Genomic DNA, 13922 nt, shown 5'->3' with positions numbered 1-13922 from the left:
TGTAACCTTTGGTGGGAACCTGTGGGTGCTAAATGGCTAGGGTTGAAGTTTGGCCTGTGGAGTGGAATTCTTGCAGCTCTATTGACACCAGACTGTCAATTAGACCTTGTCAATAATCACTGTGATCAACTCCTACACTATCCATACCAAACTTAGCCACCTGCTGATTTGGGATTCCAGACCTGTTGATTTGGGATTCCTCCTGGAAATTGCATAAACCCATTTCTCCAACACTCCTTCCAACTATCTAGCCTCGGGGTCAGCTAATAATACACAAGGGCCAAATTGGGCTTCTTGCCTGTTTTGTAAACAAAGTTTTACTGGCACACAGCCATGCTCATTTGTTTATGCATTCTCTAAGGCTGCAGAATTGAGTGATTGAGACCATATGGCCAGAAAAGACTAAAATATTTACTATCTGGCCTTTGCAGAAAAGTTTTGCCGACTCCTGATCTAGCTGAAGGAACAGGGAAATTAAGACTTCAAACAGCTCCTTCATCTACCAAGAGACTGGCTGCCCCCACTTTGGAAGTTAGTGGACCAACTGGCTTTTGCATGATGTCATTTCTTTTTTTAGCGCTAGTTATAGGCCTGGGATCCAGGAGGAGATTTTGCTTGAGGGAGAGACACAAGGGCCTAAAAGACTTAGCACAGTGCCTGGGCCATAATGCTGCTCAAGAAATATTTATTGAATAAACAAACAAACAAAGGCACAAGAAGTTGGGCGGCTTGTGCCCAGAACACAAGTCCACCCTCCCTCCTGTCAGTTTCAAGGTGACCAGTCACACAGGTGCCTAGCAGCAGCCTGGTGACCTAGATTTGTCAGACCATATCTTATCCGCTTTCCTTCCTGGTGTATTTACCCAGCACCTGCCCCCACAGTGCCCGGGGCAGACTGGCCTGTTGTTTTTACAGAGAAGGAGACAGACAGGGAGGAGCTCTCCTCCCCCACAGATATATGGGGACTTAAAGCTTAAGGAGCTGTAGGAAGACTGGCTTCTCTTGCTTCCTCTCTCTTTAGGTTTCCTGGGTGAATTTTTCCAGAGTGAACCTTAAAGGACTCTTCAGAGCCCTACCTGTCATGTGGAACAATCGGCATTGAAAAGGGAGGGGCTCGCTGAGGGAATAAACAAAGCAGCTACCACTCAATGGTGAGAGGCCTGGTCCTGGGAACAGACATTCCTCCAAAGACAAGCAGAGAACAGCGGTCTCATTCACTGTCCACCTTGAGCTGCAAGTGCCCCACTGGCAGTTTGACTGGGCTGGGCTAGCCCAGGTTGACATGACAGGAGAGGACAAGGCAGGGGCAAAGCTGTACACATTTGGGTATCTCATGGAAATCAGGCAAATGGGATGGAAAGCAATATGGAAATGACGGTTTCTCAGCTGCCTCAGACAACCCTGGGTACCAGGCTCAGGATGGAGCGAGAGCTCCACTTCTGCCACCAGCTGCTCCTTCACACAGCGGGCTTTCCAGTAACCAAAGGGTACTGGGTACAAGCTGGGGGAAGGAAAGGCATACATCTGTTTGCCACTGTAGCCCCAATACCTAACATAGAAGAGGAGCTCGCTAAATGCAGAACAAATGACAGGGCTTAATGCAGGAAGGAGGGTTCACTCTGGGGTCCTTTGTTTTGGCAAGGAAATGCTTTTCTGTCCCCTTCTTTATCTGTTGGAGAATTAAAGTTACAGTGAAATGTTCTTAATGGAACCAGCCCTACCTGGGAAGACAAGGAGCTCCCTGGCCCCAAAAGACAGATCATTTAACTTTTGACAATCATTAGTTGCCCCTTCAAAGACCCAAAGGTATTGGGAATGAGGGGGAGGGGAGCGCCATGGCCACCAGCTCTGCCTCTTGACATCACTGTGGTCTGGAGGGGAGTTTGTGGACTGATGGGATGTTGTTTTTAGCAGCAGCTGGCGGAGCTGTCTCCTCCTCTCCACCCCCTCCTTCCCTGAGTCACTGTCCAGCCACCAGCGACCGGGGAAGCAGAGGGCTAAAGCTCTCCTCCGCCTGGCAGCCCTGACCTGAGACAATACTCTGGGTCACCAGGTCAAACCCTCCCCTCAGCAACAGGTTGAGTGCTTTGGAAACAATGGTAACCAAGATTCTTTTTTGGTTTTGTTTTTTTTAAGATAAGGAAAATGGCTTCTTTCAAAGGAAGCTCACCCCACCCCCACCATGAACCATCAGAGTGAACCACAACTGACAAGCAATTCTTAGCTACAGCTCCAACACCCAGGCCGGGAATTCTCTTCCAGCGCCTGGACTGCTGTTGTCACAGTCGTTTGAGGTCTCTGTAACCAGTTGATGTGCGGTCAGAGGCAAAATAACCACCTGATAGAATAGAAGGAAAGGAGCAGGAGCAGATTTTTCCGTTTAAATTCTAGAAGGGCTTTGCACCTGCTTTCAGGCAAGGCCCCAGAGAGCAAGGTGGAGGTGGCTGCTGTGATTTAATTACCTCCAGAGACCTGCTGGTCCTTTTGGAGTCATAAGGAACAAACAAGAGACTCAAGATCACAGAGGCCTCAGAAGACCGGCTGTATAGCTAAAGGGCAAAAGTTGAGTGTCTCCAAAAAGATGGAAGGAGCAAATATACCAGGACAGTTAATGGGTGCCAGGGCCTAGTTATGTTTGGGTGTCGTTTTCTGTTTTATTTTGCCTCATGAATAATCATAGATAAAAATGGCTACCAGCATTTATTGAGTACTTACTACATGTAGGGTACTGTCATAAGGATTTTATATTGATTACCACATTTAATTTCCACAAAAATCCTTTCGGGTATCTAATATTAATGTTAGTCTCATTTTCCCAATGAGGGTGTTAAGACACAGGGTAGTTACTTAACTTGCATGACTACGAAGTGAAGAAGCCAGGATTTGAACCCAGTGAAGGTTCTGATTCAGAGGTTATACTGTTAACACCTCTAAGTTACGATGCCTCATATCATCTTTTGCTGCTATATTAGAATCAGAAGATGAGAGAGGTGATGGAACCTTTAAGGTCAGTTTAATCTAATGCCTCATTTGGAAGGCTGAAGAGAAAGGACAGCCAGAGAGAACAGTCTTGCCCAAGATCACCCAGCTTGCTACTTTGATTCTCCTGGCTGCCAGTCCTCTCCCCTAGGGGTGCCTCTAGCATTTACAAGCACCCCATTATGCACAAGGCTGGGCTGTAGGCGGTGTGGCAGGGAGGAGGTGGCAAAGTACAAAGTCAAGAGGCAGTCAGTTTCTCTGGGCCTTGGTTTCCTGATCTATAAAACAAGGAGTCAAACTGGAAAACCCAGGCTCAAAGGCCCCTCCAGCTCTAACGTTCTGGGAGCCCGTGACTCCAGGTTATTAGAATCTTGTTAGGAAACAAGACAATTACACATAAAAAGTGCATGTAACCACAATCACACAGACCATATTATTACAAGACAGTCATTATCCAGGCAATGAGTCCTACAGATGTTCAGTGGCGGAAGAGAATCCTATAGTCCAGGAAGACATCCTATTTATTATAGAAAACACTTAAGCTGGTTTTCAAGAACAGGTAGAAACTGAACAGAGAAAGAAAGAAGGGAATCTCCAGGCAAAGGAAATGACAGGAGGGAAGACAAGGTAGGGTCTATGGCCACTATTACTGAGAGAGACCAGGAAATAGTCAATGCCAAAAGGAGCTACCTAGGTCAAGCCATGTAAAGAGGGCATAGACCTATCTAGAGCTGTATCCCATACAGCTTCTTGGTAACCTAGACAAGTCATTTCATCCCCACCTTGAAAGGATGTTATAAATTAAGTGATGGGGTAAGGAAAATGTCTCAAGAAGTCCTTAGCACACAGTAAATGTTCAATAAATAGTAGTTAACAGCAGCAATGTAGATTTTCATCCTCTCTTTAATTAGGGCACCAATACAACCTCATCTGTAACATTTTTCTTCCCTCCACCATAAGCCTTTCATTCCCATGTACCCCAAAGATGCAGGAATCCTGTTGGCTTCATCTCCCTATCCCTAGCACCCAGACTAGGGCCTGGCATGTTGTTTCAAACACACACACACACACACACACACACACACACACACACACACACACAAATTACTGAACTGAACAATCAGTGCGTGACTGTGGATTCTACTCAGGCCTCCAAACCAGTAATGGCGCAATTTTACCATTCCAGAGATGGAGGGCGTGCCAGTGCTCAAACAGAAACACAGGGGAAGAGGTCCTGAACCCACTTCTTGCTTCCCCCAGAGAGAAAACCCTTTAGAAAAGTTTCTTTGGATTTTGACTGGGGACACAAGCTTCCATCACCAGCGTCCTTACTGAATGCCGAAACCCTAATATACAAACCAACCTTATGACTGGAGCCTTACAAGCACTTGCAAACCACAGAGTTAATGTTCAGGGTACACCTCATAGCTCAAGTCAGCATTTCCTTTTGGTATATAAAGCAACCATATCGAAGGGATCACATCTGAGCAGATTCGTGGGCTCCAGCTGCCTGCAGTCTGCAGCGAAAAACAGATGATTCACCACACTCGGTCCCCGGCAGCTCCTTTGATAATGAATTGGTGAGCAATTCTACTTGTGCCCAGGTTTTCACAGGCAACAGGAATCACTGTGTGACAAGTCTGCCTCCCATCCAAAGAGTGTGACTTCCTGAATTCAATTCCTCTTATTCATGGCAATACATGACAGAATTTTTTCTAAATCCCAGAAGGCTTGTATTTCTTTCCCAAGCAGTGGTCAATAAGTATTCGATAAATGATCACCACACATGCCTGGAGCACTTTCAGACCACCGCCATACATACGCACTAGTTTCTCCATTTCCAGTCTCTTCTGCAATTTAACTACCACCCCATGATAATATTCACCATCTCAAAACAAAGCTCTCATCATATCATTAGGTGCTCAAAGGTCTTCAGTAGCACCCAACCGCCAGCAGGATAAAGTCTGAACTTCTAGTCTTCCAACAATTTGGCTTCAACCTACCCTCCTTTCAGTCTGTTGGCACGCAGTTCCTCAATATCTAACCCAAAAGAATGGCTGCTCCTTGCACACTTCCTGCCTCGCTGCTCTATCTACTGGCCCCACTCCATCCATGTCTACCCATCTAGGTTCTTGCTTCAAGACACATCTCAATGTCACTTCTACCAAGTCTTCCCAGATCTTCAGTTTCTAGATGGATGGATCTTAAAAGATTTTTTTGACCAACAACCCCTCTGAGAACCTGATGAAAGCTGGGGACCCTCCCTATAAAAATAATACATGCACACAGAATTAAACATACAATTTCAGGGATCTGTTGAGGCCCGTCCATGGATTAAGACCCCCTGCAATCTGTATCTTCGAGTACCAATAGTCATTCACTCAGATATTCACTGAAAATCGACCAGTCTCTAAGAGTTGTGCCGGGGGCTAGAGACACAAAGAAATACCACAAGCATCTCCTCAGGAAGTTCGCAGGCTAATGTTAGACATGCATCATTACACTGGGATAACTGTTTTAAGAGAAACATATGGTGAAGTACAAACTTCAAGGGATGACTTATGAACCTATTATCTCCCCAACTAGAGTCAAAGTTCCTTGAGGATAAAATCCTTAAGGGTAGTATCCAAGTATCTAGTACAGTCAGTGTTCTACACACACGCAGAGTACGTGTTTCATTTCTGTGCAGTTATAGAATAGAACCAATGAGACAAATGAGCAAGTACACAGGCAGAGTCCCCACTGCCATCATCCACATATTCGACAGACCTCTGAGATCCAGTTATGGCCGTCTCACCTTGGAAGAATAATGCCATACAAATTATCCCAGCCTAATTTCTGGCTGATCTCACCCTGAACTGATTCAATCTCTGTCCCTACAGGGGCAAGATGCCATAAGATATTATATTTTATAAGCTCCAGGTGGTTTCTTTTCACACACACACACACAACAACAACAACAACAACAACAACAACAAAACACTGTAATCTAATGACATCCCTTTGTCTGGAGATTTTCTGTATAGACTTGGTTCACCTGTCACCCCTTCCTAGGTGGTCAACAGATAGCTCTTTTGCACTCCTCCAGAGTTAATATTTCATTGTTAGGAGATTGGGACTTTCAAAGGCCAAACAGTCGTGGAAAGGAAGTAAGTAATGTTAGGTTAGATATGTGATTTTTATTTACAGAAGCTACACTGATTGTGTTTTTTGTTGTTGTTTTTTTTAAGCTTTTTATTGGGGAATTGGGGGGATGGGAACAGTGGTGGGGAATTGGGGAAAGGGGAACAGACAAGTTGCTATTGTTTTTGTTCTTCAGTCTAGTTGTGGAGGACGTTGCTTCACTGGCCCAATTTGGCACCATCATTGCACTCTTCCTGGGTGAGGCAGATCAGTCGCCGGCTTCTGGACAGCCGCTCACGCTGGCTGCTGGCTACATACGATAGCCCATGGCAACCCACTGCCACAGAGGCTGCAGCCTACGCCATCGCCGGTGACTCACGGCAGCCCAGCTCCAGGTTGAGCTGTTGTTCAGCATCTTAGCTGTGGAGGGCAGTGTCACTGGCCCTCATATGTGGGATCCGAACCGGGGCCCTCTGGTGTCCCAAGCCAGTTCTTAACCATCGCCCCACTAGGCCGGACCATTGAATGTGTTTTTAAACTGGGCTTATTGACTTACGTTGGAACTCTTCCATAATTTATCACTTCTGCCTTTTCTGTACCTCAGAAATGCTCTTTAGGAAACACTGACAAATGTTCAACAATGGTTTACAAACATTGCAAAAGCAACAAAGACACCTACTATGGTAGGGGTTGTTCTCAACCTTTTGTTGCTGAAAGCTCATCAATCACTGTGGCCAAAGCCTGGGTCCCACTATTTTAGAAACAAAAAGTTTGCTTTTTATGATAGACATTTATAGGTCTACATACAACCTGGTTTTTCTCATCTTGCTAGAAGTACTAATTTTATCAAATTACGGTTTTTATAAAACTCATTGGCATACATCCACTGGATACCAAAAATCTGTCAATAAAATCAGAATTCAAAATTTAACTTTCAAGAGAGAGAAAAGATCACAGAAGTATCTAAGTGACACATCTTATTGTACGTGTTCTGTACGACTTACTCTGATGTGACCTAGCACTCACTAACACTAATATAATCCAATGCTCACTAGAACATTTTCCAGGGTACCTAGAAGAAATGAGGAGATTTTTAAAAACTCTATTCCTGTATTTATCTTTTACACGAAATTCTCAAGACATAAATAATTGCATTAATATTCTGGAGAGTTGGTTTTATTGTACATTAAAGACAAGCTGGGGGCGGCCTGGTGGGTCAGTTTGTTAGAGTGTGTGCTCTGAATAACATGGCTGTAGGTTCGATTCCCGCATGGGCCAATGAGCTGCATTTTCCACAACTACATTGAAGACAACAACTTGAGCTGAGCTGCTGCTGAGCTGCTGGTAGGTGGCTGGATGGCTCAGTTGGTTAGAGCACGTGCTCTTAACAGGGTTGTCAGTTCAATTTCCACATGGGATGGTGGGCTGCCCCACCCTCCACCCCCGCAACTAGATTGAAAACAGCGACTGGACTTGGAGCTGAGCTGAGCTCTCCACAACTAAGATTGAAGGACAACAACTTGACTTGGAGCTGATGGGTCCTGGAAAAAACACACTGTTACCCAATAAAAATTTTAAAAAAAGAAAAAGAAAAGAGGACTGGTTTAAAAAAAAAAAAAAAAGACAAGACAAGCTGGTTGGTTGTAGGAATGGAGAGAAACAAATCTCGGACAGGTAGAGTAGACAGGATGGGACAGATCTCTGCTTCCATACTGGCACCCCGTCCATGGGCACTACCTCTAAGCCACTGTGTTGGGGGTAAAGTCTTGTTGCAAATCGCTGGTGTAGAACACTAGCGCTCAGAAGCAGAGGTAGGAAACTGAGGGCAGAGTGGGCCTCTCGGCAGCTACTAGATCAACACAGGGCTTCAGAACATTTTCTTCCCTGCCACTTCTCTCAAAGCAATGCTTCATCTAATGTCTAGGCAAGAAGGGAAACCAAAATGCCACCACTGTAAACCCAATGGAACCCCGTAGGGAAATAAAAGAACCTGCCTCCTGAAAGCTCCCCACCTGAGAAGGAGGCCAACTCTTGAAAACACGTCGAGCCGGAGCTCTTCACACAGAATGCAGTTGAGGGGTGCAAAGTACAGATGCCTGGCTCTGAGGCTTTCACCTCAGGCTGGTCGCTGAGTTGCCCGTGGCCTTTTTCCTCAGGAAGAGGGGCTGGGCGAGATGATCTGCAATTCTGGGAATTCTGCATTTGTCCTCACACGATAATCTGACCTAAAGATTTCACAGAGTAATAAACACAGTTTTGGGGGGGGGGGTAAAAGATCTCTTCCTGTCACCTTCACTGGACCCCCACTCTACAGCCTCCTACCACACCGTCCCTCCAAGGACCCAGCATACTAGAGCAACCTGTGTCTTGGAATGAAACCACCATCCCTGAAGTGGGATCATGTCAGAGTCATCCAATTCACCATTCCCAAATGGCCTCCTCCATGATGCCATCAAAGAGTTGGCAGAAGGGGGTGGGGAGAAGAACGATAGACAGAAATTTTCCTGGAGAAGCTTTGTGAAGATCTAGGTTTCCATAATAGGATCCGCCGAAACGAGCATTTAGCTTGTTCTCACTCAGGGTGACTAACTGTTCCAATTGCAACTATTATCATTTTATAAAACCAAGGTATATTTTTATCCTGGGGCTTGCACCATTGGGTAAGAAACAAGAGTATGAGCAATTCCTTATGCCAACACAAAATACCTCTGCCTGCAAACACTCCAGCACTGAGGCCACAGCACCCCCAAGAAAAAAATCAGAGGCGCCTCAGCACATTCCCTAGATAGTTCTGTCATCAATTCAAAGAGTTCCTCACCTCCCCCCGACCCCCGTCCTACAGAGCAAGTGCTGTCATGCTTCTGTAGACATGCACAACTTTCCTGTCGATTTCTTCTACTGCCTTTGTCTCTTACAGCCAACACCTGTGTTCCAGGTTCTGGAGTGAAACTATTTGGCCTAAACTAAATTTGCTTGGCAAAACTAAATCCCCTCCACCCCAACCCTTGCCTTTGCTTATTTCTTTTCTTTCTTTCTTTTTTGGACAGCGAGGCCAAGAGAAGCAAAGAGACTACTTTACACTCGCATAGAGCTTTGATTTGCAAACCACCCACATATCTATGATCTCATCCAGCCTCATAACAACCCAATGAGGTAAACCTGCTCCCCCCCCCCCCCCCGCCAATAAGGTATACCTACCGCATAGGACTATTATGACGATGGCACATAGTAAGCACACAAGTGCTGGCTGCTAGGCCATTAAACCCAGCAAATGTTACTGCACTCATTTTATTAGTTAGAAACTGAGCATCAGAGGCTCGACAGTTGATTCCCAGCAACCAGGCCTCTAGGAATCCAGAGCCAAGTCAGGAAGGTGGAACGCTTCGTGCAGGATTCTTTCCACCACCCTATCAATACAGACCCTAATTGCTAAAGTCTTGACAATTACACATTTCCACGTGGGCTTAGCCACTCTGATAGGAAGGGAGCCTGAAATCCTGATTCTGTCCCCAGTTCTCTGCTAGCCACATACTCAGAGCTTTCCTTCTCTAGGCCTTTGTGCTGCCTTCTCCATTAATGAAGGCAGACTTGGGATTGGTTTTGGGTTTTTTTCCCTTTTCTTTTTTTTTTTCTTTCTTTTTTTTTTTTTTTTGAGACCAAACAATGGAATGTCAAGCTTCCAGATGAAAGGCTCTATTACAAGTACAAAGTATCATTTAATTACACTGCTGCTCCAGTTATCTGCTTCCCAGCTCCTAACTCCCACTGGGCGGATTCTGAAACCACATAGGAGATTATGTCAAGAGGGGAGAACAGGAGAAACATTCTCTCCCTGAACTTTCTTAAATGGAAGAGAGAAACAAAATGAAAAGAAAGGCCCATTTTCCAAGGAGGGGGCCTGTGGCAATGATCCTTCCCTTAAGCAGACCTGCATAAGAATCTATAGATTTCACGCCGGGGGTGGCTGTGGAGAGAAATAAAGGAATCTTTGTGCAATGCCAGCCATAGTTCCCTGGGTCTTTCCCCACAGTCAGGCATTTAACCCAACTCTTTAAATCATCAGGCTCTAATGCACCCCATCTGTGCACCGGTTGTAGCCAATGAAACTGAAGCCTGTGCTGACTTTGGCCTGGGTTTGTGAATAAGCCTTTCTGCCCCAGAGGGGGCAGGAAGGAGGACATGAGGCCAACAGAGTCTTTTTTGCTCATCACTTATCTTCTCCCAAAACTCAGACTCCATCCATCCATTTATTTAACGATTTATTGAGCTCTTGCCATGGGTCAGGCTCTGACCCGGAGATACAAAGCTAGTAGGAGAGGGCCCCAGGTGGGAAAGGATGTGTAAGAGCTCCTGGGAAAGAGGAAGAAGGTGAAGAAAAAGGGCTGCTCTTGGCTGCGGCACAGAGGCCTAAATTCCCCTATCTGCGTATTCAGGGAATACTGCTTAGTTCCATAAAGCAAGGGAACTGGCAGGAGACCTAACTCAAAAACTCGGCTCGGCCAGATCATCAAGACCCTGTAGACCAAACCAAAGAGAGAAGACACAGTACCGTTGAAGGTCATTACCATCTCCACATACTCACTTCGACCCATCTTACAAGGCCAAGCCCAAATACCACCTCTTCCAGAAATCCTTCTTGAACGCGCTCAAAGTAATTGCTCTCTTTGTGCTTTGTGCTTCTGACTTGAGTTCATGGACAACTTTTATAAGTCTGAATTTCTCCATCCATATAGAAAATGACTAATATATCCCCTACCTTCTTATGAGGGTTACGTGAGATAACAGTTATAAAGTGTCAAGGAGCAGAGTTCTTAGTACAGAGAAGACGCTAAAATACATTTTATTAGTACCTCAATTTCTTATGATACATACATAGCACTTCTTTCTGATACTAAAAAATGTCTTGGCTTCCAGTTTCTCCGGAGATTTTCAGAACTAGGACAACTCACATTTTCCCTCCAAGCTTGCAGGCACCCTTCCAAAGCAAAAAGGGCTGACTCCCTCACTGACGGAGCCTCCCCATATCCAAACTTGCAGACTCCAGGGGTTCCCAAAAGATCCAAGGAATCCGAGACAAGATGAGTTAGGTGATAGAGAAGGAAGCTATAGGCTGGCTGGAACATAAATAGCACAAAGGAGAGTAATAGAGGGGAAAGTGGGCCAGATGCCAGGACTCGGAGGGCTCCAGGGTTCAAGCTCTATGGTAACCTGAGACCCTGGAAGAGGAGGTAAAAGGCGGAGGTCCGTCCTCAGTCCTGATTGAAGAATCCCTGCTACCACAGATGTAGTGGTTCAGGCAGCCTTCCTTACTTCCTGTCAAATCAGCCAGCTGTTCTATAACTGTGGATCCTTCATCCCTCTCTGGCTGGGGCTACCAAGCCAGAGGCGGGGAAAGGGATGCCACCTTTTCTAGCAGTTCTTGTAAACAGATCAAGAACGCTAATTTTTTTTTTAACTTAGTCTGGGTCTGCATAAAGGTTTGTCTGTTTCTTTTTTTTTTTTTTTTTTTTTTTTTATGGCAGGTAGTACAGGTTCTGAGGAAAGAGGCTTTTTAAAGGGAAAGGTCCCCCGTGATCTCTTTCTCCTTTTCATGCAGCCTAGTAAAACCTGTTTCTCTCCTCCCCTGGGAATTCAGGGCCAAGAGGGAGATAGCTCCCCTGAGACAGCTGCCTGAGGAGCCGGTTCCTGGATTGCATAACTGGGATATTGGGTTTATTTATTTGTTAATAATTCCCCCGCCCCAAATATAGGAAGCAGCTGCCAAGGCTCCTCTGGGAAAACAGGGTTCCATTTTGTCTTCTGATTGTGATCAAATGTCTTGCTATATTGCCTCATGTAGAAGCCCTAAAGGTCCCCACAAGCCAGTGAATCAGCTCTTCACCAAGCCACTTTTAGTCCTCCCCAAGGGCCACCCATGTTAGTCATTCAACAGTCTCATAACCTTCTCAGGGACTTGGAAGGCAATATCCTCCTTATCTCAGCTAAAAACCCCCGCTACAAGATATCCTGGCTCCATCACCTTTCTTAGAACTCCCTTTTCAGGCAGGCAATACTCTCCACGGTGTTCACCTGCCAACCTAAGCCAAGCAACCCAAGCAAAAGGCTCCAATCCCTCCTCAACGCCTCTCCTCTCCGGCCTGCGAGCCGCTATCCTCCAATAGGAATGACATCTAATTTCCAAAATAACAAAGAGAACTAGTACACTCTCTCTCCAACTCAAGGGTTATTTCTCGGTTGAATGACACAGCCATGTGGGTCAGCCCTCCCTGTACAGAAGATGCAGTACAGATATCCCCGGCTCTCTGGGAGAGCTTGTAAACCTCCCCCATGGTAGGCAAGGACGGCCTGCAGGGGAACTTGTACCTTGGAAATGAGTTCATCGTGATTGGCCAAGTGGGCTCTGCAGTGAATGCAGCTGTAGGTCCGGTGGCAGGAGGGCAGATAGGCCTGGAAAGTCTTGGATCTTGTCATCTTCACCATTGGCGCTGTTGAGCGTGGAGTGAACTCTGGGGTGGCCCACGAGGCACTCCCACAGGATGGGTCGCACGGGAAACACCGGAAGACACAGGTAAAGGCCGTGGTTTGGCAGGGGGTGGGTGTGGGGCAGGCTCCACACACTGGTGATGTCTTCAGAGGAAGCACCCTCAAGCAGAGGTCTAGGGCTGGTTCTCAGCAGCCTGCAGTGCCAAGATAAGGGGAGTGTCATTAGCTGATGGAACTGGGCTTCCTACAAAGCAAGTAGAGTCCAGCTACCACTGAGAGGGCAACAATTCCAGGATAGAATGACCCGCTTTTCCTGCACTGTGTCAAGATGCCCAATGAAGAAGAAAGAAACCACTAGAGATACCAGTATTGCTACTTTTCTAGAGTTAGAGGTTCGGTATCAGGGTTCTCGGCAGTCCCTAGGTACCCTTTACCGACATCCAGCAAACTGGCATGACCACTATTCCTCGGGAGCTTTAGAAATGGCCAGGCTTAAAGATGTGCTAACTATAGCCCCCACGAGAGGACTCCTAAGCCCCCGCCACTCTTCTGAGCCAACTAAGATAAATGGCTAAAGGAAAAGAAAATCAGCCTCTAGAGAGTCACTACATCAACAGTCACATATGGATTTCACATCCATTTCCAGATGCCGGCAATCCTCCAACACTTGAAACCCCCACCTGCAGAGACAATAAACCCCACACCACCCTTTACTTGCAGACTAAGCGCGGGACACAAAGGATCAAGTTCCCAACCAGCAGGGCCCCTCACGGCTCTTTTGGGAGTAGTGGTTCCCTTTGCCATACTTTGTCGAGAAGTTGATGGTCTGTCCACTTTTCTTTTTTTTTTTTCTTTAACTCTAATGAATGAATGAAACCCATGGCATAATCAGACTCCTGCATCTAAAATTCACTAGGAGAATGAATTTCCTAGAAGAGTGAATTCACTAGGAGAGTGAATTTTACCAGAATTTCTCCTCAACCCTCAAACTTCCCATTACTCATCCCACAGTAGCAAATCTCTCTCCTACCAGAACCTCAGCTCTTTTATTCTATTGGGAACCAAGTGAGGTGACTCTCAGGATATGTTCACGTAAAGGTCTGAGGGCAAAGCCCCAAGATCTAAAGCTCACTCTGCTTCTCAGACTCACCTACCTGAGGCTTCTGGGCCTGCCTATCTCCTGGGCTTCACTAACGGGTGATGTTCCCACTTGCCTACCTCCGAGGAGAGCCAGAGTGCTAATTAACACCTGTGTCATGCTTTGAAGATAAAATTATTTAGAGAGACCGGGGAGGAAGACAAACAAAACCAACCTTCCTTGCTGGATTATGTCTGGG

At 46.1% G+C, this 13922-nt stretch overlaps 1 protein-coding gene across 4 annotated transcripts in view; it reads right to left on the bottom strand.

Moving 5' to 3' along the window:
• The window catches only part of YPEL2 (yippee like 2), a 60125-nt gene that overhangs the window by 27894 nt on the left and 18309 nt on the right, over positions 1 to 13922 (bottom strand). For 3 of the 4 annotated variants that reach the window (XM_019636700.1, XM_019636702.1, XM_019636701.1), the window contains exon 2: positions 12466 to 12779. In XM_019636700.1, the coding sequence (XP_019492245.1) occupies positions 12466 to 12582 (117 nt within the window). In that variant the 5' untranslated portion in view covers positions 12583 to 12779. Of the gene's footprint in view, positions 1 to 12465; positions 12780 to 13922 lie in introns of those variants that run through there. The other variant, XM_019636703.1, reaches the window with a different exon arrangement.

Source organism: Hipposideros armiger, unplaced genomic scaffold, assembly GCF_001890085.2.
Source record: "Hipposideros armiger isolate ML-2016 unplaced genomic scaffold, ASM189008v1 scaffold_29, whole genome shotgun sequence".
Taxonomy (NCBI): domain Eukaryota; kingdom Metazoa; phylum Chordata; class Mammalia; order Chiroptera; family Hipposideridae; genus Hipposideros; species Hipposideros armiger.
The sequence above is the reverse complement of the archived record's forward strand: the minus strand, read 5'-3'. Positions and strand labels throughout refer to the sequence as shown.